Here is a 25,924-nt window from a genome sequence, read left to right as displayed (position 1 = left end):
CAGGTTAGTCAGACTTCATTTTCTTTTTGGTTAAATTCACAGTATAATGCAATGTTATTTTTGTAGATTCTGCATTTAACTTTTCCATATTCTTCCCTGTCAGCTATCCTGCATTAAAGTATCAAAATTTCAGTTACGCTGAAAAATTGCTGTGATGTAAATGTCATTTGAATGTATTAAACTGAAACAAATTGTAACTGTGCCTCTCATTTCTTATCATTATTATGTGGCAGTCATTTATGGTTTGTATTGTGGTCTTGATCAATCCTGTCCTCACTAACTAACTAAATTATTCTCATAATGTGACCAACATGTCATTGTGTATTCCTAAAAGGCCTGTGATAGATATACTTTACAACTTGACATTTTTCCTCTGTTTTTTTACATGTGATATTTAATCTGATACTTTGTGTGTAAAAACTAAAAGCATCCTTTTCAAAATGACACCCTGTAACCACCAACAAACTATCTACAGTGGAGCCTTATCCATAAATAGAAGCTGTTGTGGAATATACAGTTTACACAGTATGTACAGACAGCCACTGAAATATTTGAATAACTTAGCATTAATTTGCTTCTTTGACCTGACAAAATAATTATCGGGTTAATTAGCATTTGTAAAGTCTAACATACTGTATCTCTCCTGCTGACTTTTACCAACTGTTCTTTTGATCGCCCCCCTGACTCATTTTACTATAAGTGCAAACATGAGCTCCAGGTGCAAACACATTTACTTCAAAGTGACACCGTTAAAAGACAGGAATCCCGCGACACTGTGCTGCACACATTCCTGGTTCAGTAGCCAGCTTTCTCTTTTTGGAGCCGTTGTTGTCGAGTAGTTGCTGTGTAATAAGGTCATTATCGGTGCTAATGAAACCTTAAAATTAGACTTATTAGATGGAGGGTGAGTTATGTTTTTATACATTTATGTCTATGTGAATAAGATAAAACATTCATTTTCTATTTATTAGACAATAAAGTACAATTAACTATCATGCGACCTCACCACAAAAGGACTAGCCTATATATATTTGGTGCCTGTTTAATTTCATGAGGCATATAATATTTTTATAATTTCCGTCGACAGTGATGTGTTTCCCAGTGTTTGGGTTTGATCCAGCTCTATATCCAGCCTGTTTCCATGAGCTTCCACTCTCCTTTAAAGACAAGTGAGAGCGCTTGCCTATATCAGTCTGCCCGCAGGATGCTTTAATCCACCATTAAGCAGATGAAATGTTGCACTGAGCCTGCGGTGCAGCAGTGACGGCAGGAGCGGTTCTAAAATTTGTGCGCGTACCCCCTCAACCCTGACCACAGTCATGGACACCCTGCACCAAACCACCCAGTGCAGCAGAACACAAACCTCTTCCTCCTCGGAACTGGATCCAAATGTCTCAGGTCTCAGTATCCTCTATTTATACGCTGTGTATATTTACAACAGGCCGGATGATTAGCATGCTAGCACTTATTGCGAGAGCAAAGAGAATGTAGGAGCAATCTTCTTCGGCTATTCTAAGGAGACAAGGAGTTTATCGGGGGTGAACCGGGCAAGAAAGCAGTCAAAGCTTGTTTTCAAAGAACTACTTTTCTGAATAACTTCACACATTCTGCAGATTATCATTTCTCTTTTAACCTCGATTCAATCAGGTAATCTCATTGAGTTGACGTCTTCTTTGTAATAAAAACTTGAATACAGCTGGAGAACACAGCATGAACAGAGAGAAAACAGTTCAGTCACAGATATGAAAACATATCATCAAAGAGAGCATCAAACACAAACATCTCTAATATCGTTCTTCATTAAAGATTAAAATCACCTAATGCGGTTAGATGTTCCAAGAATTCTTTGTAATTCATTATATTTCTTTAATGCAAGTTAATGGGAATATATACATGTAACTACAAATGTTGGTCTCCCCTTGTTTCCAGTTTGTATATCTACAGTCACTAACCATTAAAGACAAATGCCAACAGAAATAAAGGAGGTATGTAAAATATTGTGAATTTAATACAAGGCCCTAATAAAGGAAACACTTTCATATGATTCATAAAGTAGAATATGGCATTTTTCTCCTGTGGCAGAGCACAATGATAAACTCCATCAAGAGGGAAGAGCAACATGTGTGAACTGGATATCTCCATAGTTGAGCACTAACGCAATGGTGGATAAAACACACGTTATTCCAAAACAAAAAAAACATAAAGCCTTTTTGAAATATTTAATATAGGATGTGTCTTTGCTGTGTACTTGACAATCAAACAAGAATGACATATCAGAGCATCGATGCTAATGTTCCTGATGTATTTATGTGTGTTCGTCTCACTGTGTTCTAAATTTATTCAGCAGTTGTTCTTCAATATATTCACAGAATGAAATGTATGTGAGGACAGAGCTGCACTGAAAGAGCAATGTGTCTGTTCAGTAAGGTAAATGATGCTGTAGACCTTTACCTGTAGTTGACCTTCTTCATCTCTCTAGGCACACAGGGGCACACACTGACAGTGATACACATCTACAAGTGTCTTGCACAGCTGGACAAAGCTGTCCATCTGCTGTATGAATGGTCGAGATGTTCATGAGTGATAAGAGTTATGGACACGCTCAGAATGTGAAGAATGATCACTGAAGCTGTTGCTTTCATGAAGTGAAAACATCCATTAAAGCTTCTGTCAGTGAGCTTAACTGTGGAATGTTATAGTGACTTAAGTTTATTAAATTTCCTGACCTACTTTGAACCAATCAAATCAACTAAATGGTCAGAATCAAAATCATGAATTTTATTTCATATTTTCTTTTTCAATATTTTTTTATTATTAGACAAATCATATTATATCACATTTTCAAAATGAGGTCATATTTACAGCCTGTGAAGCATAAACAATGATGTGAAACGTTTGTACTGAATGTTTTTGATCCTTGTAAGATAGTTACTGTATCAGCGACTTTGTTTCACCTTGGTTGGTTTTGAGATACAGTATATTTCATTTTTGCTGCTCCAGCTAAAAGAAAAACAAGATTTTGCTCTGAGTTAAATGGTCACATCAACATGCAACATGCTCACAGTGACAATGCTAATTTGCTGATCTTTAGCAGCTATAATGTTTACCATGGTCATAGTCTTAGTTTAGCATGTTAGCAAGCGAACATTCACTAATCAGCATTAACCACAAAGTACAGATGAGGCTGATGATGATGGCATTAGATTTGCAGGTATTTGGTCATTTGGTCAAGTATTGGATACATTTTGACTTAATGGTGGCTCTAGAAGAAATGTCTATCAAAGTTATTAGGATTCATCCTCTGGGGATCATGAATGTCTGTACAGAATTTAATGGAAATTATATGTATAATTAATTTATAATCAACATGTAGAGACAGAAAAGAACAAGACCGAACACAACAACTCTACAAATTGTGATAACCAGCATGACTGATAAATAATTTTAAGTGTTAGGTGGAACAGGAAGGAAGAAGAATCAGACCTGGTGGTACTGTAGGAAGGGAGACCAGTTTTTTTTAAAAAAAGATTGATCATTGTCTTTTAATGATGATGGTGTGAGTTTCTCCAAACTTGAGTGACCTATCCATCATGGGGTTCAACCAGTACTTTAAAACATAATTTTTCTTCACAGTTTTGTAATATTTTCTTCGTGGCTATGGTTAATAGGAAAGGTTTGATCCAATAGTTGTTGAGATATTTCATACTTGACCAAAGTGGTAGACCGACCAACCAATAAAGCTAAAAAGACACAACCACAATACTGATGTCCTGAACATGTGTCACATTATGACAAATGTGTTATTGGAAAAATAAAGACACAGAAAACACATGTTCATTTAAAGACTGAGCATTCTGTGTTATTTAAGGAAAACAACCTTCTAAAGAGCTTAACCAAAATGATTAAGAACTCCTCTGAACATGGCTTCATCTTGACAGACAGAACAACTGCACCAGGAGGAAAGAAAGAAAACCCTGCTTTCTCCCCGGGTGGCTGTTAGGGATACAGAGATGGGATCCACTTGGGCTTTGTTCTCCATCTATCATGAGGTCATTACTGCTTGCTGTCATCATGAGCTGCCCGCTAGATGAAGAGTTGATCTTAGGAAGCAGGGTCTGGACTCAACCCAACTTCTCTCTGTGTTTATCTCAGACGCTCATTAAAGGCATGTCGTGTCTTTAAGGGCTAAATTGGACAAAGGCAAGCTAATGGCTTGATGAATGCCTTGCTACAGGTCGAGGTCAGACACATTTAGTGGCTGTTTCCTTCCTTATTAACTGTACACCTAAAGCTGGAGAGGTAGCTTCATTTTTTTTATATTTCATGAATCAGGAATCAAAATTAGCATTTTCTCTTTTAAAAGGATTTTGGATCCAAACACAAATGATCAGCTGCTGTTTTCCAGTCCATGAATTTTGATATTCTACAGCACAGTTCTTAACCATGGGAAATATGTGAGTGAAATCCAGGAGTGACAGAGTATAAAAAGCTTGGTGTGTTTGTTTCTATAGTTACACTGTGTGGTGTGTGCCCCCTTTTTATTTCTGGCTGGTCAAGTGAGGAGGGCAAGATTTATTTAGAGGATGCAACGAAAAGTGTGATACAGAATGCCTGGATGCATATGGCATCTCTGCTATTTGGCCCACGTTTAGAGGAAGGTTGCTGAGAGGTTCACAGTGTTGTCCTAAAAGCCTTATCATGCTCAATAAACAGAGGAATCTTTGCAGAATAATAATTTCAATTGTGCAAGGTTCAACATCAAATTAGACCCATCTATTAATTGCTGCTTCCAAATATGTTCTTACAAAAGACAAACAGAGAAATTGTGTGCATTAGAGATTAATTGATCACAAGTGCATTTACAGTAAATAACAGAGGTGCAATCCTTCATTTCAGAATATTTTGAATATGGGATATTAAGATATGGGATATTATATATAAGAGACAATTTATGGTTTGTCCTGTCATACAGTTATGTCCCATCACTGACAATAAAACTTCAAAATTTCATAAATTTAGAGCACTGTGACAGAAAGAACTGTGTCAAAATGTTTGAGCAATGCAAACAGATCACTTCATCGTCATGCTCAACTCAAAAGATGATCCATACAAGGCTACTAGGTATTTTTATCTTAACATGACCTTGTGCACCATATTGAGTACACATTCTCACATTCTCACTGCATCCAGTATGACTTTCTCCATGCTGTGCTTTGTCAGTATCACTGCAGAAGGAGCCTATCTAATACAGTACATTTTACCTGTCCCTGTTGTTAGAACTATGTTTTATAATTTTCTTAAGTTATTGGAAAATCGAAAATCATATCTGCCTGTGCCTGCATCAGACCCTGTCACAATAAGCAGAGGATTTCCCTGTACTAAGTGGTTGCCTTACTGCCTTACTGGGCTTTCTATAACAAATTAAGACTCATAGATGGATCACTCACTTGACAAATCTCTGAGCATCTCAGAAATATTTTGACCTGTTGTTGTGTTTTCTCTCTGTGAGACCAAACAGTGTCCATACACCTGTCCTGCCAGCTGATGCCACATTATTGTCCCTCAGTTTGCGACTAATGGCCACTCTGGTGCCGAGGTGTCCCATTGACATGACCTCAGAGGTCCTCTGACTCGTGAATAAAACACAAAAGCCTTCAGATCAGTGACAAAGGTCCTGTGTATTGTCTTTTGTTGCTGGTGACAATAAACTTTGCATTGAAGAAACTGAGATAAGAACTCAAATCCATGCTGAATACTGCTAAAATATTTAATCTGCATTCTTTCTAATGTTGAATAGTAAAGACCTTTTGAATTTCAGTTACATTTCTGCATTTCACCATTTAACTGAGAGTTGAAAATGATGCAGAATGATTCTCCTGCACACAGGGTTAGTAGTTCCCACCCTTAAAGATTCCTTTACTCCCCCTTTGAAGCAGCTTGTGAAATCACACAGGTCAGTGATGATACATCGGAGCATATAGTTGACTTCAAAGTGACTTTTAAATCACTTGTAGAAATACTCGACCAGTATCAACTTCATATTGCAGTTTACATGAATAACTGTTGTTTTATTTATGGGCACTGATGCACTCCAAAAATAATCCAGTGTACATTTTAGCATCTTAAAATAATTTCCTATAGTAAACTTTGAAATGGTCCAGCAAATTGTTTGTTATAAAAAGTTTGTTTTCATATTTTGTATGACTCTTTACTTAAATTGTGGAGAAAATGAATCACTACTAATAAGCATATTTACTAAATGCATGATGAATTGTGTTAAATTTGTTAGGACTTAATTAACTATATACAAAGACCATGATAGTGTATTTGACAGCACAGATTCCACTAAATTAGGTAAATTAAGTTTTTGTCCACCCCCCTCCCCACACACACACTTTTTTCTGTGAGACGGGGGGAGATGAGTGGGTGTTGGTTGGGGGAGCACTTTCACAGTCTTGTCCAATGGTCTGTCTTAAATTAGCCATGGGGGCAGGAGGCTCCCTCCTTGCACTGACAGAAGGAGGAGCCAGCGCCTGTCACTGTCTACTGTTTCATTATTACCTGCACAGCCCTGCAGCATTCACTACACTTGTGTGTCTGTGTGGCCACATAGAAACAGAGAGACACAGAGGACAGACCCCAAGGCCCAATTTACCACAGAGAAGTTTATTTTTTGATGCTTTTTCTCCACTTGGGAGAGGAATCTGCCTGCTACTGCTGACTTGTAAAAAAAAAAGAAAATTGCAAGGCAACTAGCAGTGGACATGGCTGGTTGTCTGCAAAATTCAGAACTCTGTAAAAAGGGAGCACTTTTGAGATGCCTCCTTGTTACATTTGCTCTCAGCTTCAGTTTTGCCTCAGTAGATGCAGAGCCATTTGACCCAGCTCACCTCTACCATCACAGATCTGGACCTAATGAAGACAACATTATCATTGCTAACAATGGGATCAGGGTACCTTTTGGGAGGTCAGTATTTCTGGACCCTGTGAATGACCTGGTAACAGAGGTGCAGCCTGGTGACCGCTGCCACATCACAGTTCTGGACAATGACCCACTGGCCCAGAAACCAGGGATGCTGACCCCTAAAAAGTTCCCCTGTTCATTTGGACCAGACGAAGTGAAATACACTCATTTTGGATCGCGGAGCCCCAGCAAGGATCGAGTGAAGCTGCAGCTTCGTTATGACTCCCAGACAGACACAGTTATCATCCCCTTCATGATGGAAGTGGAGGTGGTTTTCCAGCAGCTTGAGATCCTCACCAGGAATATGCCCCTTAATGTAGAAAAGCTCAATGGTGACAGCAACCCTATTGACAAAAAGAGTCTGGAGTTTTCCTTTGAGGATGGTGTGACAAAGTGTAAGATCACCACTCTGGTCGGCGCCGGAAGTCTTCCCAGGTATGGCATTCTTTTGAATAACCCCACCAATGGCCAAATGGTTGACTGTGATGAGTTTGTGAAACAGGGCATTCGCTACAAGCACACAGCTAAAACCAATTCACCAAACAGAGACTATATTCCAATGATGGTAGAGCTGCAAGATAATGAAGGCAACACTATAATGCAAGAGCATTTCCAAATGATGGTTAGAATCAGAGAAGGTACAGAAAATACTGCTCCTAAACCCAGCTTTGTAGCCATGATGATGATGGAGGTTGATCAGTTTGTGATGACAGCTATTACAAGTGACATGCTGGCTTCTGAAGATGTTGAATCTGACCCAGATGATTTAATCTTCAACATAACTTCACCGCTGAGCCCTCAGCAGGGCTATATTATCAGCACAGATGACCAGAACCTGCCCATCACCTCCTTCTATCAGAGAGACATCAAAGATCTAAAAATAGCTTATAAGCCGCCCTCAGAGGACTCAGAAGTGGAGAGGATTTTTCAGCTAGAGTTTGAAATTGTAGACACTGATGGTGCTGTGTCTGATCCATTTGCCTTTATGATTGTGGTGAAGCCTATGAATACCTTGGCTCCTGTAGCGACTAAAAATACAGGGCAGCTATTGTTTGAAGGGCAGTCCAGAGCTCTCTCCAGCTCCCAGAATTTAGAGATTAGTGATGAAGATAACCTAGAAGATGTGAGAATCACCGTTGTTGATGGCTTAAAGCATGGAGACCTGACCGTGCTAGGCGCTCGCAGGAAATTCTTTACACCTGCAGATCTAGATGCCGGTATTGTGGTGTACCAGCATGACGGCAGTGATACCTACAGTGACAACATTATTTTTAGGATGACTGACGGCAAGAATGAAGTTGAGTTTTTGTTTCCCATCACTATTGCTCCCACTGATGATGAGCCCCCTATTATTAATGCTAACACCGGTCTGGTGCTGTTCAAGAATGAAGTTATGCAGATCTCTCCCTTCATTCTGAGTGCCACAGATATCGATTCAGAAGACTCCACTATTAAGTTTATCTTGGAGGCACCCTACTCAACTGTAGGAGAGCTTCTGCTAAGGCAAGTGGAGCCTCCCTCTGACCCCTCTCTCTGGAAGTTCAGCGAGACAGATGAGATGTTTGAGCAGGTGGTGACCGAATGGTTTCAACAGGATATTCTTGATGGAAAGCTGTTCTATCGCCACATCGGCTCTCACAGCACCACCACTGTGATTGATCAGTTTGTGTTCCGGGTCCAAGATGATAATGACCCTCCTAATCAATCAGGAGAACACATATTCACTATCAAAATCCATCCTGTGGATGACCTCCCCCCAGAGCTTTTCCCAGGCACCACCCTCCACATGACGGTCCAGGAGTATGAGCTGACACACTTCAAGAAGAAATTTTTGTGTTATACTGATCTAGATTCAGATGACAGGGACCTGAAGTATACCATCACTAAGACTCCAACTGACACCGATGAGAACAACCCAGTCCCCTTAGGTGAAATTGTATTGACTGACAGCCCTGACAGTGTAATTACAGAGTTCACACAGGCCCAAGTTAATCACCACAAAATAGCTTACAAGCCTCCAGACCAGGAGCTGGGCATCACACCAAAAGTGGCTCAGTTCACATTCATTGTAGAAGACACTGCTGGTAACATAGCAGACGGACTATTCACCATTTTCCTACAGCCAGTTGACAACAAACCACCACTTATCACCAACACAGGGTTCACTGTTATGGAAAGAAGTACATATATCATCACTAGGAAAGAACTGCATGCCACAGACACCGATACAGAAGATGAAAATATCGTCTTCACTGTGACCCAGATTCCTCAGTATGGGCAGCTGCAGTATTTGGGAATTGACATGTCAAACGGCGAAACTTTCATACTTGAAGACATTGCAAATGGCCGCCTAAATTACATCCATAGTGGAGAGGAATCCCTCAATGATGCCATCAAGCTTGAGGTCAGTGACGGTTTCCATGAGGTGCCCATCACCATTAAGATCACCATTGAGCCTGTTGATGATGAGTCCCCCACGATTATGCTCCCAGCTGGCCTGCTCGGAGCATCCATCGATGTCCTGGAGAATGGAGCCACAGAGATTACAACCAATGTCATTCAGGGTCGTGATGAAGATACAGATGACCTCATGCTCACTTTCATTGTGGAGGAGCCTCCCAAGCTGGGTGAAATTCTGGTTAATGGTGCTCCCACTGAGAGATTCACCCAGGAGGACATCATTAATGGGGCGGTAGTGTACGCTCACACATCTGGCGAAATCGGACCAGTCAAAGAACATGACTCTTTCAACCTTACTCTGTCTGATTTGTCGGATCAGTGGGTTGTTGGCGGCAACAAGGTCCAAGGTGTAACAGTTCACGTCACCATCCTTCCTGTTGACAGCATTCCACCGATTGTCAGTGTCGGAGAGCAGTTTGTTGTAGTGGAAGGGGAGAAGAATGTCATTACTCTGGACCACATCCAAGCTGAGGATATTGACACCGACAATGACGATATCCTGTGCACCATCATCGTCCAACCAACATCTGGTTATGTGGAGAACATCTCCCCAGCTGCAGGGTCTGAGAAATCCAGGGCAGGGACAGCCATCACTGCATTTAGCATTAAAGACATCACCCTTGGTCATATCTACTATGTCCAAAGCATCCACAAAGGTGTTGAACCTGTGGAAGATCGTTTCACCTTCCGATGCTCAGATGGTATTAACTTCTCTGAACGCCACTTCCTCCCCATAGTCATCATTCCAGCCAATGATGAGAAGCCTGAGATTTTCATCCGCGAGTTTGTAGTAATGGAGGGCATGAGTCTGGTCATTGACACACCAATCCTGAATGCAGTTGATGCTGACATCCCTGGGGATGAACTGCACTTTGAGATCATCAAAAACCCTAAACATGGCACAATTGTTCAGCAGCTCAGCACTGGCACCATCCCAGTAGACAAGTTCAACTTGGAACAGATCAAAGAGGCATCCAACATTGTCTATGAGCATGATGATTCAGAGACCAAAGAGGACAGCTTTGAAATAAGGCTGTCAGATGGGAAACACAAGGTGGAAAAAACTGTTCTCATCATGGTTATTCCTGTTGATGATGAGACACCAAGAATGACTATAAACGATGGTCTTGATGTCGAGATTGGAGAGACAAAAGTAATCAGCAACAGGGTTTTGAAGGCCACAGATCTTGACTCTGAAGACAAAGAGCTAACATATGTTGTGCGTTATGGCCCAGGCCAAGGCTACCTCCAACGTATCAGCAAGTTTGGTGATGTTTTAGGTAATATCACACTAGGAATGAACTTTACGCAGGACGAAATTGACAAACAGCTCATCCAGTATGTACACACTGGCCAAGAGGGAATCCGTGACTTGCTGAAGTTTGATGTCACAGACGGTATCAATCCTCTCATTGACCGTTACTTTTACATCAACATCGGAAGTATTGACATGGTCTTCCCAGATGTTATCAACAAAGGTGTGACCCTCAAGGAAGGAGGGAAAGTAACTCTTACCACTGACCTACTCAGCACCACTGACATCAATAGCCCTGATGAGTTCCTCAGCTTCAGCATCACACGTGCCCCTAGCAGAGGTCATTTAGAGAGCACTGACCACCCAGGTGTTCCCATTTCAACCTTCACCCAACTGCAGCTTGCTGGCAACAAAATCTACTACATCCACACCTCTGATGATGAGATGAAAATGGATAGCTTTGAGTTTGAGGTGACAGATGGTTACAATCCTGTCTTCCGTACCTTCAGAGTGTCCATCACTGATGTAGACAATAAGAAACCTGTCTTGACTATAAACAAACTGGTTGTGGAAGAGGGTGAAACCAAGCTCATCACACCATTTGAGTTGACAGCTGAAGATCGGGACACCCCAGACAACCAATTGCGTTTCATAGTCACCCAGGTGCCAGTGCACGGGCAGCTGCTTTTCAACAACACCCAACCAATCACAACCTTTACCAAGCAGGACCTGAATGAGAACCTTGTCAGCTATAAGCATGATGGCACTGAGACCAACGAAGACAGCTTCTCCTTCACTGTCACAGATGGCACTCACACTGACTTTTACGTCTTTCCTGACACTGTGTATGAGACACGCAAGCCCCAGATGATGACCATTCACATCAACACAGTGGACAACGGTGTGCCCCAGATTGTGGTTAACAAGGCTGCTGCCTCACTGAAGGTCCTCCAAACAGGCCACCTGGGCTTCCTGATCACCAGCAAGGCCCTTCGATCAGAGGACCGTGACAGTCCCCAGAAGGTCCTGAAGTACACTGTCTCTGAGGCTCCTCTGCATGGCTTCATCATAAACACCGCCCTGGGCAATGACAGCATCAAGACCTTCACTCAAGGTAAGCTAATGTCACCCCATTCAGTCGCTTAACAGATTTTTAACACTAATCATTATTTTTATATTAACAATGGATTAAATGCCTGTGTGATGTGAAAGCAGCCACTTGTACAGAATTACTAGCTTTTCAGAGCATTTTTAGCAATTTTCAGCTCATTGTTTTGGTTTCATGGCTCACAACTTCACTGTTTTGGTTTAGTCTCTTCGCTCATATCAACCGTATTTCCAACAACAGCAAGCAGCTGTTTTTAAAGAAAAAGCTCTCACAAACCCACTATACACTACTCAGGTTGTTATAACCAAAACTCCAGATGAGTGTTAATGTTGCTCTGTAATTGCTGGATGTGTAAATAGACAACTGCTGGCTAACACATTAGCAATATCAGCTTTATCAGGTGATAATATGTCAATGTTGGTTCACTTACCCCAAGTATCAAAAAAACATTTTTACTGCTATGAAGTTTATTGTGTAATAGTCATATGTAGTGATATTATCATACATGAAAAAATTACATAGCCCTATATTCATATCCTATATATATATAGTTGAATAAAATAGGTTAAGAACTTGAAATTATATGTAAAAATAATTAAGATTCCATACCTGTTTACACAAAATAATAACCAATTCTATAATCTTATAATAAACATCAATAATACTAACAATAATTGTACTAATATGGAAACTAATAATAATAGTATTCAGCTTCATCATCATAATAACTGTAGATTATATTTTTGTAATACATAATATTTGGACATTGCTTAAAACAATCCTGAATGCTTCGAAACACATCTCCTCTGTGGCTCATATGACTTTATTTGCAGCCAAGAGTCTGTAACTAAAACCTTGTAAAAGCAGGCAAGTCTTTACAGTTACCTTACCTAACGTTTTCAGCTAACGCTATGTATGCATCTCTATATCTGTCATACCAACAGCTGACATCAATGACATGAAGATCTGTTACGTTTTGTTGGATGGAAGCAATGCCACAAGTGATATCTTCTACTTCACGGTTGAAGACAATGGTAGGAATTCTTTAATATTTTATACTTGTACACACTAACACCAAACTGGGGCCCATTACTGAGGAATCATTTGCTCAAAGGCTTTCCACAGACTTTATCTGTCTTTTAATGGCTTCCTAAAATTGAAACTTCCTGTTTTCTGTCAGTCTCCCAAGTGTTTGCATCACAAAGACTTAAGGCAGTTGGCCATGACTGACACCCAGTATAGAGCCGCCATCTCTTTTCGCCCCACTGGAAAGGGTGGCAGGTTTAAAGGACAGGGGTCAAAGGGGACTTAAGCCAAACACTGACTGTGGGTTGGTAAAAGTGAAAGACCTGGATCTACCTCATGCTCTAAACTTTATTGTTAATGAACAATAGCTTCCCTTCCTTCAGGGTACTTTGCAGAGCTTTCAAATGTCCTCTTTAATCGTGTGTTTGAAGTGACAGTGTGAAATCTGTAAAGGTATGCATGAAAGGGTATTCTGTTCATACTTTCTTCTTGGAATCTGTCTCATGAAAAAAAATTCATTGCCTTCAAGTGAGTAAATTGTGACAAAAACTGAAAAATCTTAAGAAATACTATTTTGTGACCATTATAATTGTAAGAATAATGAGAATTTCTACATTACCAATTCAATAGTATTTGCAGATGGGACTCAAATGAAAGTATTCTGTTTTGTACTTTCTATTTTCTGTTTTACAAGTCGTCATCATCTTTGAATATCAGTAACTCTGTGTATTTATTGAATATTATATTTCCTTTTAGTCCTCTGTCACATAATATGACCCTCACTTTTAAAATCTCATTAATATCCACAGGTTACATGTCGAACACGATAATCTTGTGGTCATCTTGAAATATCTGCGTACATGTTCTTGTCCACATATGCATGGCACAGACATGACGATGAGTAACAGTGATCCAGATTTATTTTGTGGCTTGTCACCTCTAACACTGTAGCGTCACTTGAACAGCATTACAAATATAGCAAATGCAAGTCACTACAATGCAACAGGTGGCCTTTGCTATTTAAGCATAATCTATAAAACAAAAAAACAAGATTTAGAAATGCAATTGATGCAGCAGGGAAAGTTTGGACTATAATTATGCTGGATTGAGGGCCATGTTAGTGATAATACAACTGTCAGGGCCATTGAGAAGGTAGGATGACGAGGATGTGTAATTTTGCCAAATCACTTATCTTATATCAGTAAAGTGAAGCCTCATATTAGCCTTGACTGAAAGCCCACTAATTAACTCTTCCCCCAGACTGTAAGTGAAGTAGGTGATAATTTAATTTTAATGAGGGTCAGTAGCTCTTACACTGATTGAAATAGATAACATGGCTATTATTACTCTATGCTGTGTACCAATATTGTTATTATGTTTCTTTACCGACCTATCCGTCTGCTTGAAGCAAAGCCAGTTGACACTTCTGTCTTTAAGTGGAGGTTTAACCACAGGAAAGGAACACAAGGGCTTCAATTAGCTCAACAGTGCTTTTTCTGTTTGCTTTGCCACTTTGTTTCTCACTCCAGCTGACTCAGCTGAGCCAGGTGCAGTGGTGCAGGCTGGGACATAAAACAAAACCATGTTTCTGCATAACCACGGTTCACATATAAAGGGCACAGACATGGCCGCCTTCAGCTCACACCATAACATACATGTAATTAATAGCATACACACATAAAAACGCATCATGGATATGAACATACGCTCACCTGCACATACACACCACTGTGTACCTACGTATGCACGCCCCCACACACACACAAATAAATACACAGACACATCCGAAAGAAGATCAAATAACAGATAAAAGCGAGATGAGCCAACCTGTGAATGTGAAGTGTTGAAGAGGTGACTCCGAAGGGGGAAGGTAGCGTTCTCCTGGACATGTAGGGACATGCAGGTGGAGAGCACACTGATGGTCAGCTTATCTGCTTATAAATCTAAGCAGGTGAACTGTTTGTGTGTGAAACAAAACTCTGGGTTAGTAGAGATTTGCACCCAAGATTATCCACTGATGCTGGTCTCTGTTAGTTGCAACATAATTTTTCATCATTTTAAAAAGTGAAATCAAAGAGATTGAATTTGTAATCTGTATAGTGGATCATTCTTTGGCTATTTCTCCATTGCTTCATTGGGATCTTGCTGACCAGTGTGTTTTCTGTCACCATTAATCAAACTCAATGAGAAAATTGATCTGATAGGTAGAGATGGAGACAAAAATGTTAGCTAGAATTTATTAATCCTAAATAAAAACTGACCACAATGGCTAAATGGGTGGTAGACAACCTACAGTAGATACAGATTAATGATTTCTTTCTTTACATTTATTGTAATTTCTGTGTTTCCTACTCCTAAACTATTTAGCTAAGTAAGTGCTTTTGTTAAAACAGCTTGAGTGTGACCCCGAGTTAGGAAATACCCCTCAGATGCACTGATATGGACAGCTGCTTGAGGGTCTTAGCAGCTTTTAAAAGGTACCTGCCACTACATGCACTGCACTGAAGCTTCCTCGCAAGTGGGCCAAGAATACAAGGACATACTCACACACACACACACAGATATACAAGGTCCAAATCATTAATAGATACTAATGGGATGGTGTTACAGTTTGACATACCGTTTGACAGTTTGTTATACCTATGCCATGTATGTTTCTGTAAGTGTGTGTATGTGTCTGAGGATACATAAAGATCTCAATCTGCTGTATGCAAAGCAGCAACAGCATGTGTGTGGCCAGGCACAGCTGAAGTGTGACTGTCGTAATTGTGTAACAAGTGTGTCTTACTAAGAGGTCAGGAGTGGACATTCAGGTTCATGCTGGGAGTCTCAGTGTGGACCTACTGGTCAGCGGTTAAATTCCAGACTCTTTGAGGAGTGCAGCTCTATCAAGTCAGACTTGACACATCAAGCGGTCTTTCTAGATTCTCACCTCTTTTCAGAAGTGTGTTGCAGCTTCATAAATCAGTCAAGGCTGAAATACCCCAAACAGAAACATCAGATACATTTTTACATAAATAGGCAAACAGAGAATAAGATCTATAACATGTATGGAACTTTTAATTCATAAAACACATTTTTAAATATATTGAAATTATAGTATCATGCACTGCAACAAATTCTGCGTTATCTGAGCAGGGAAATCTTAACCAAATGCTGATTTGAGCACTGCTTAAGATCCAGGGGAGAATTGTAGAAGCATTTCATATTTTCTTAAAAGATAGGTTCACAATTTATGTATGACCTAAAACAACAGTCAGGTGCCTAAATGAACACTGACACATTTTTCTTGCTGCAATCATTCCTCCTGTTCATGCTAGCCCTTAGAAGATCCCTTCATAATGCACTTCCACAGTCCTCCGTCTGTGCAAAAATGTATTTAAAAGTTTACTTGAAGTTAATATGAACCTTCAGTTGTCCAAATTTGTCAAATCAAGTCAAAATCTTTTTAAGTTAAAGTTTTTTAGTGCCAAATTCCCTCTTTTTGTTACAATCCTTCCACTGCATCTGAACAGGACACAAAGAGGGATTTTTTTTTAATAAAAATACTGTAACTGTGGAAAATATCCACTTAATTTGAGTAACTCATATGGCTGAAGCCTCAATTTATCTTCAGATACATTTTAAATACATTTTTGCTCAAAACAAGGACTGTGGATTTTGTCCCTCCATCATTTGGAGGACATCTTCTAATGGCCAGTATGAACAGGAGGAATGATTACAGCAAGAAAAACCTGCTTCTGTGTTCATTTGGGCACCTGACTAATGTGTTATTACAGACTTGAAAAACTGTGAACCTGTCCTTTAAGAACTTTAAATACAGCATGTGGCTCCTGATGATCCGATGACCCAGAAACACCCTTATCTCTGAAATCAAACAGCTTTAGTGTGAGAGCTGCAGGGAGAAGTGAAGGGATGGTGATTAATGGGCTGAACAGTTGTGGGGGGGGGGGGTTTCATCCTTAAATGTGGGTGTTGTTGTCTTATCTTTATTTGATGACTGTGATTTAAAATTTGTCATTTAATCTAATTTATCTAATTTATTGAATAATCTTATTAGATTATTCTTAAGTGTAATCGTCTACCTCCTTATTTTAGCTAATGAATTCTTACAAAGTAGTTGGAAGAACTAACTTAACTTTAGTTGTGGTGTTCCACTGACCTCAAACACAAACTGTAGTTCAGCCTGGGTCATTCTGTCTGTCTGCTGGGAATTTCTATTGGAAAAACAATAACCTGCATGCAAGTGACCAGGTCAGAAACTCCCTACAGCCATTCAAAGTGTGGGACATTGGGGCAATAAATACTTGTTTTTACAAGTGGATACATAGCTCACATATATCCTTGTCCTCCAGACATGGATCCAGTGTGCCACAGGCTAAGAGAAGAAACCTTTACTGTCAGACGCGTTCAGACGTCTGTAGATTTCTGTTTGTTTTCTAGACCTAGAACTATGGTAATATGTGTATGTTAGATCTTGAGAACTTGGAGTGTAACTGGTCTTCAAGATAGTCTTGAATTTCACTGCACTACTAATCAAACTCCACTGATTAACAGATGAGAAGAAAGAGAGAACAGAGCCTTTACATTCAGATAAGTTGAATTGGTCTCTGTGCTTCTCCAATAGCAACAATATACTCTTCCAGCTCTGGAGAGGGATCATAGACCCCGGTGGGTTGAGTGTTATGTGATCATTCAGAGCCGGGACAGGAATGCACTTCCTTGGAGACTCCAGACTCCAGGGCCACAGACAGAGCAGGGCCTGGAAGTGAAGTGGTATCCCAAGCAGACAGGTGTGTACGTGAGAGGGAAGGCTCCAGGGGGATCCCCTTTCAAAGCCCTCCGTCACCCCATTCCCAGCTCTGCAGAAATCCAACCCAATCTCAGATAGCCCGATAACCCGCAGACTTCCACTGCGAAGGTTCGGGAAAGGCACTTCCCCAGAGAGTGCAATGACACCGAGCCAAAAGAGAAAAGGAAAATGAATGAAAAAAAGCTTGAAAATGTGCACATGTTTGTTCGAGCTACAGTGGGTGTACTTTCCTGAACAGTAGGACTGTGTGCCGACTGACACGACCATGTTACACCTCTACTTCCTAACTGTGTTTTGCGATCTTACATGACACCCGTGTCAACAGTCACCGGGAGATTTACTGACTAATGGTGCCACAGTCGGGGCCCCCTGTGACGAGAAGAAGCTGAGGCCTCTCAGTCGCCCCTCCACCACACCCCGCTCTGTTCTCACTCCCCCTCCCTCCCCGTCTCTAAAACCCCTTCAGGGTATCACTATTATTTTTCTTTGGCGTGTTCATCTTTCACCTTGTCTTCATTTCTTCACATTTTATTTCCTCAAAAGTTTATTTCTCCTATCCATTTCACAGAATAGCTCATATCACCTCATTCTCTGTTGCCTTTTCTCTTTTCATTCTTTTTTTCTTGAGGCTTGATTTATAGTGGTTGGACGGCTGCTGGGGAGGGGAGTTATGATGTATGGCTACAGCGGTTATTCTTATCTGCTCTCATATGGCAAAGCTGTTGCTGCCCCTAGCCACACTGTCATTGAGTTACCCTCACTCCTTTCCCTGTCCTTTCCTTTTTTTGTTTCTAACTCTTGAGTAAGCTACATGACTTGACATCTGGTGCAATGTTCATGAAAATCTCTATTATCTTTGTTTATGTCTGCCTCTCTCGCATCCCTATTCATCATCCTACACAGTACGGTTTAGACTCTCGGTTCCACTTTTGTTATGTTATTAGATTTATCCGAAGTGTAGTAAGCGTCTGTGTCAACATGACAAGCATGTGGCAAGCAAAGGGTCAAAGAGGATGTGGCTCTCAGGCCCTGTCAAATTATGATTTGCAACATCCTGCAGAGATCACCTCTCTGTCTCGAAGCAGCCACTATAATGTGTCGATTTACAGCACATACTGCCGCTGTCCGGAAGGTATGATTAGAGTTATTAATACATTTAATCATGCAGCATTCCTCGCACGAATTCCTTGGAACACAGAGAGGAAGCTAAGATAAGCTTTCACTATTTTAAAAATGTCTTTCTCTACTTGTTAAAATTTAAAAGAATCAAAATAAAAGGCAAGAAATAAAGAATCTTAATCTCTTTTGACATCTCAGTGATTAAATAGGCCATACTCTAAATCTAAAATACTCTGAGATTTAAATACCAAGCATAGCTGACTGGAACCTTCCCAGTATTTATATCAACAGGATGATTAATGAGGAAATGCAATAATGGCGACGCTTGTCACTTGACGAGGATATTCTTAGAAGGTTGCTCTTCATTGCATCATGCTGGTGAGTGTCAAAGCCTCTTATTGACCTTCCTTTCAAATGACATCTCCTGCCTGACCCACTACCCCAATGCATCTATGTATGGTGCATGGCAGTACTGCAGGCAGTGTAAATATGAGCTGATGAAGAATGTGACGTCAAACAATGCAGGTGCGGGGGAAATCTAAAGCCGTAATGTCCGGTTTATGTTGGACGTTGCTTTGCTGGAGCAGGATGGTACACACTTTAAATATCAGCATCACTGTACTGTACGTTTTTCCGCTGAGTAATTTTGCCATATTATATAAATTCAGAATTTTGTCGACATAGATTACTTTGCTTTAAATAAATTACCCAGATTCCCTCATGTGCCAGTATGTAGCTTGCCAGATTGTGATTTACTGCACTAAAGGAATTCAAGCAGCTTGTAATGAAGGTCTGGAAGGCATCCAGTTGGTCTCACTCAACTCCTAAAACAGGGAAACATTAGCGTACTTCTTTAATATTCATTCCTTGCCCATGTCAGTGCTTAGCATCAATCATGCCAGACTTAATTTATTAAATGGCTGCTAACAGGGACATTTAGAAATATGTGCAGCCTATAAAACTTTTCATCCCAGCAGAAATTATGATGATTGTCAGTTTAAAAGCTAATGGAAATGCGAGCTGAGCCAGGCAGCTATACCATGTGTATTGGATTTGATAGCAGGTCTAATATAACATGTGTGTCATAAAAATTGCAATAAATTAGACCATCAATCACATCAGAGCACCTGTTTTGCCTTCTATTTTTGCAACTATTTTTCTCACCGATCTTTACTGCAGTTCATTATTATTTATTTTAAGTAAAGTTAAACTATTCTGATCTCTTTCTAAAGTGTTCTGTCTGTTTGCTCTAGTTGCTGAAAACCCTACTGGGAAGTCTGGCATCTTGAAAATTTCTTGATTTGCAGAGACTCATGCCAGCTTCAGCCTCAGTGTCTGACAGCATGTACAAAAAAAAGTCGGAGAAAGGGAGATTCCCTTCTCCTACGCTGGTGTGAACAATGTGGAGGCAAGCAGGGAGGCAAGCCATGGTGGCAGATCTGGCCCACCCAGACTGTGGCCTGCTGTCCCTCTCAGTTGTTCATCCCCTGAGCGAACAAAGCCGACACAGGGAGGAAGGGGAGCATGGAGGGGGAGGAGGTTTGAGGAGTACAGCTGTCACTCTCCTCCGCATAATCTGGGAGTCTGGCGGGAAGGAAGGTTTCGTGGGACAGAGAGAGAAAGATCTGCTTTGATGCTCCTGAGCAATGCCAGAAAACTGTACTGCTTGTTTTCTATGTGAGCTTTAGTGATTCTGTGACTTGTGCATGGGTGAGATGCATGGGAATGGCTGAGGAAAAAGAGCTGGGAAAATGACATATGTGAGACAGAGATTTGAAAGACAATGACAGGACAAAAGTACCCCCACCCCCCCTCACTGCTTGTACAGCAAAAGAAAAGCACCTGTTGACCACACAGCGTCATTAAGGAGACAGAAAAAGAAAGATGTCACTCAGATAAACACATTAATTCAACCCTGGTTAGATTATTTTCCTTTTAATGGAGAAAAAAAAAGATTTCATGTTTGATCGCAGCACTGTCAATGACCAAATACAGATTTAATTGCAAATAAATTACACCCAAACTTAGAAGCACTCAAATGTTGCCTTATGATGGCCATGATGGTAAGACATGCAGTCCACTTACGTCATTCCACGCATGTCATGTTACACCTATGTAACATGTACGTATCAAGTAGCTCTGTGACAGACATGGAAAGGCGACACATTTCATCAGCTCTTTTTTCCAATCAGTCACTGTTCAGCTTTTCTGTTGTGGCCATTGCTCAAGTCAGGAGCTGAACTTTTAACTACTGAGGGGTAGAAGATACATGAGTTAGTCTGACATCTTATCATTCTTCACACTTAAAATGTTGCAACATTTTGCATGCATACCACATAACTGCAAAGTTCGCAGTTCAATTTCAGCTGCAGACCTTTGTTGCGTGTCATACCTCTCTCTCTACCATTGTTACCTACCACTGGATTTCTCCTTGTAGAGATGCAGTAACCTAAAGCTGCCTGATTGCTTGATGCCAAAACAGAGGCAACTTTTTGTCTTGGCCGTGTTCATTTGATAATCCTTGATGATAGCCACTGGCTAAGCTTCTCCTCGTATCAGCTCCAAATAGGGCCGGCTGCCAGGACACACTCTCTCTAGCACAGAAAACAATCTGATGATTGAAGTTGGTCAAAGACTTTCTGTTTTATTAACTTACATCAGGCTAGAACAAGGAGTTTTCCAGTGGATATGAGGATTTGATCCCCTCTTAGGTTCCTCATATTATCCATTCATGACTCGTGAAGCAGTGCAGACTGAGCAAAAGTCATAAGTTTTTGCATTTAGAAAAATACAGTTACTGCACAGCTTCTGCACAGAATACAACAAATACATACTTTATGTTTTCTAAATGCATGTTCTCTATCAACCTTTGGAGAATTTGGGGCGAGCAAAAACAGACATGATACATGTTTCCTGTATTTTTAGCCATGACTGTTGGAAACCTGAGCATGGAGCATGGTTGAGGGTAGCTGTGCCCACTTTGCTCTGCTGCTCCATGTCTCCCATCATTAACCAGGGTGGGCTTCATGCATGTGTCTGTCTTTGTGTGGTAGATGTTAGAAGGGATAGGTGGTAATTAAGAACTATCCTGTTACCCCATTAGGAACTACCCATCCCATCACCACATTTTCCAGGTAATTAGTGCCATGAGATATAATGCAGCACTGTCATTGTCCAATTATTGCTATCAGGCCCATCTGAACACACTTCTTCAGCCTTTTAGCGAGGGTGGTTTGTCCCTGTTGTGACTCAGCCTGGTTTGGCTTAGGTGTTGACATGTGTGTTTGAGGAAGTGGCCCCCTTCCCATCCTGAATACCCACACTCAACCCCCCAGTGTTTTCATTCTCCCTGGTCACATAGCATAAAGACCACAGCCTCTTTCTTCCTCACTGAGGCAAAACTGAGCTCAATGCTGGTTTATTGTGTGGACAAGCAGAAGCTCCTTGCATTGTTCTCTGTGCACAGTTTGCTTTTTTTTCACGCTCCATTGCAGGTACAGTCCAGTTCAGAGAGTATAAATACCAATACATTTATACTTTCTCAGACATGTATCATCCCAAATATTAAATAATGCCTGTCATATCAAACTGCGAAGTGTTTCTTCATATAACTGACCGAATAAAGTTCCCTTACTCCTCTAAGCAGAGTTCTTAAGCAGAGTTAGGTCAACAGGGCCGCTGTCAGCATGACCAGCAGTGCAGGACTAAAGAGAGACAACCCTCTCTAACCTCCCTGATCCAAAGAATCCACTGACCATGACCCATTTCACATCAAACGTTGCAGGTCACCAGGCTCGTCTCACTAATGGATGAGACATTAGGGCACTGTTGTAAAAAAAACATTCAGATTATGCAGCAGAACCCATAACCTTAAATATCTGTGAAGCAGCCAGTATCAAGTCAGTGACCATAAGAGAGTTGACAGCTTTTGTTTGAGGGATTACATGAGTCATGAGATAGTATGGATTAAGGACAGGATTGGGCATATAGTTTGTGGATCAATGGTTTTCAGATTATTCCTCTCAAGCGTTTTGTTCAGATGTGTGTTTTATGAGCACTGCCTCTCTCACGGATGAAAAAGAGGTTGTTATATCAAGGTCATAAAGTGTTGCAGGCTCAAAGCAAATGATTAATTGATAATATGTACTGAATATCCTGCAGATTTTGTCACAGGATGTGGTAGGATATAGATATAAGTTTGAGAACAGGGTATTTACTTGACCAAACCACAAGTCTGTCTTTGCAGTCACCCTTTGAGGTGACTAATGGAACAAAAAGAAGCCTCGCTGCTCTCTCTGCCCCGCTCACACTTACACTTTACCTTGTTTGAGAGGGAGAGCGACAGAGTGTGGGCATGATAGGGTGAGACAGCTTCACAAGAGGCCAGCTCATTAAAGAAAAAAAACTATGACAGAATTTTTCCATAAGCAGACCATGCATATCTATATTTGTACGTGCCCGACTAAGGTTTGAGAATCTGAACTCGGACTAAAAAGATAGAGAAAAGCACAATTTAAGACAAAGTTGTTAGGAGAGATGGAGAGCAAATGAGAGTCAGGGAAAATAAAAAGTAAGGAAACTCCTCTTGAGGCCCAGTGAAGTGAAGTTTAAGGGAAGCTCTCGTATTAAGTTATCACGTTACCCTTACAAAATGAAAATGCCCCTTCAATTTCTTTTATCCTTAAGCCAAGAGAGGATTGTAGTTAATGCCTCAGTAGCTCCTAACATGAGCAAAATAGATTGTTTCCTTATGGTAGTGTACAGCGGAGGCATCTTTTCAATAAAGTGTTGGTGAATTAAGCTTTTTTTGTTTTCTTCCTTTAGGCGGAAACAAACTAAAGCCTCAGCCATTTAGGCTCAACTGGGCCTGGATCTCTCTGGAGAGGGAATATTACTTAGTGGACGAAGACGCCAAATTCCTTGAGGTGACACTCAAGCGCAGAGGATACCTGGGGGAAACCTCCTTCATCAGTAAGTGTTGACAGTCATTTGTTAAGCTCATGATATGTACATGTGTTTCATTTTGAAATTAATGCATTAACTGTATGTTTTTTTAACTTAATGACTAATAAATCCATTTACAGATTTATACATGACATTATATATTTATGGATTAAGTTTAGGGTATTTGGTTTAAGTCATATAGTTGTTGGACAAAGATCAATTTTTTGACATCATTTTTTGTTTCTTTTTTTCCCCTTTTGTCCCATTTGAGGGAGGATCAGAATATTTCCATAGCATTTATGTTACCTGTCACAAAAAAAAGATATGATATGATAGATAAGGACACTAGACAACATGCCCTTATTACACTGACATTTTAACAAAGAATTATTACCACGTTAACTGCTCCCTAAGACTGTATTCTCTTATTGCAAAGCCATTTCAAAGGCCAGACCAGCTATAAAACCTAAACATAACCCTCTCATTTATGATCTATGCAGATTGCTTTCAGGCTGTTTGAGGCTTTAAGGATTTCCTCAGTGCACCCCTGTAATTAAAATGAAGAAAACACCACATGAACATGAACATGAACCTAGTATTGTCCTAAATGGCACAAATCTTTTGTTTTCTTGTTTGAACGGCACTCCATTTCCTGTCTTGTCTGTGAAAGAGGTCTGATTGAGAGTATATATAACCTTTTGTAGTATAGGTCAAAAGGAAATGTCAACATGCTGGTCTGTTTAGCTGCATCAGACACAGCTACAGATTTATAACAACATATGGTGCCATGTGTGCTTCTGTCTTTGAAGATGCATGAGAGACATAGAGGAACAAACACGGCTTTAAATAACATCACAGATGCAGATTTTAACCTTGTATAAACCCAAGCAATCTGTTTGGAAATATTTTTTGACATCAGACAGAAGCCATCCACCATACCTGTATGTAAATCCTGACGTGCATTGTTTGAATACTTGGATACTGAAGCTCTGGAGAGGCACAGGTGTAAAAAGTACTCTCAAAAATCCCTTTCTTTTAGGTATTGCCACCAAGGATGGCACAGCTGAGAAAGACAAAGACTTCCGAGGTAAAGCCCAAAAGCAGGTCCAGTTCAACCCCGGCCAGACCACAGCTACCTGGAGGGTGAAGATCTTCACAGACCAGGAGTTTGAGACTTCAGAGACGTTTGAGATACAGCTGTCAGACCCAGTCATGGCTGTGCTGGAGTTTCCCGACACTGCAATAGTGGAGATAGTGGACCCCGGAGATGGTAATATCTGATATATCTGATATTTGAATATTGATTTTTTTGTTATGCGTGATTACTCATCGTCTTTGTTTCTCTTCCACAATAGAGTCGACCGTGTTCATTCCTCAAGCAGAATTCAAAATTGAGGAGGATGTCGGGGAGCTGTTGGTGCCAGTCCGCCGCTCAGGAGATGCCAGCCAGGAACTCATGGTTGTCTGTTACACTCAGCAAGGTGATACAACCCTGTAATTAATTTCAGGGTTAAATATGAAGTTTTATGGCAATTAAAAGGTAATAAGTAGGATGAATGTAGGAACTTTTTTTCCTGGACTTCCATATTTTAGTCATCTTAAAACACTGAAACTGTCAGAGGTGTTTTTACAATGTACTGTATAAGTATACTTTATTATTTCAACATAACATTAGTTATTGCCTTTATTTTATTTGGATTATTTTAAAATATTCTATTATTATAACATTATGATTGTGTATATATAATTGTTTACATTTCATTTGCTGAATCCTATTGCTTCATGCTGCTAGCACCCCAACAAGGATCAGTGAAGTTTTCACTCAAGTCCCCTCTCTAATCCCATAATTCCTCAGCCACGGCCACCGGCACCATACCCAGCACCGTCCTGTCCTACTCTGATTACATCACCCGACCTGAGGACCACACCAGCGTGCTGCGCTTTGACAAGGATGAGCGTGAGAAACTCTGTCGCATCATCATCATCGATGACTCCCTGTACGAGGAGGAAGAGAGCTTCAATGTCAGTCTCAGCATGCCCATGGGAGGCCAACTGGGCGCCAACTTCCCAACTGCCAAGGTCACCATCTTGGCAGACAGTGATGATGGTGAGTGAAGCAGTTCGTAACCAGTGAAACTGAGTTATCAACAATATTAATGGAGTTCAATCACTGGGTTTGGTCACTTTTCTCACCGCAGCAGACACAGATGTAGTAGGCTATAAAGGTGCCAATCA

The 25,924-nt window shown here is 40.6% G+C and overlaps 1 protein-coding gene across 1 annotated transcript in view; it reads left to right on the top strand.

Annotated features, from left to right (window-relative positions):
* The first annotated feature begins 6,610 nt into the window (after positions 1-6,610).
* frem3 (Fras1 related extracellular matrix 3) overlaps positions 6,611-25,924 on the top strand; it is a 32,580-nt gene continuing 13,266 nt past the window's right edge. Inside the window, exons 1-6 of the mRNA XM_044347196.1 lie at positions 6,611-11,793; positions 12,732-12,821; positions 23,570-23,716; positions 24,729-24,959; positions 25,045-25,170; positions 25,545-25,796. Coding sequence (XP_044203131.1) covers positions 6,765-11,793; positions 12,732-12,821; positions 23,570-23,716; positions 24,729-24,959; positions 25,045-25,170; positions 25,545-25,796 — 5,875 coding nt within the window. The 5' untranslated portion in view covers positions 6,611-6,764. The remainder of the gene's footprint in view (positions 11,794-12,731; positions 12,822-23,569; positions 23,717-24,728; positions 24,960-25,044; positions 25,171-25,544; positions 25,797-25,924) is intronic.

The sequence above is a fragment of the Thunnus albacares genome, chromosome 3 (assembly GCF_914725855.1).
Source record: "Thunnus albacares chromosome 3, fThuAlb1.1, whole genome shotgun sequence".
Taxonomy (NCBI): domain Eukaryota; kingdom Metazoa; phylum Chordata; class Actinopteri; order Scombriformes; family Scombridae; genus Thunnus; species Thunnus albacares.
Note: the sequence above shows the minus strand (reverse complement) of the source record. Positions and strands in the feature narration are given on the sequence as shown.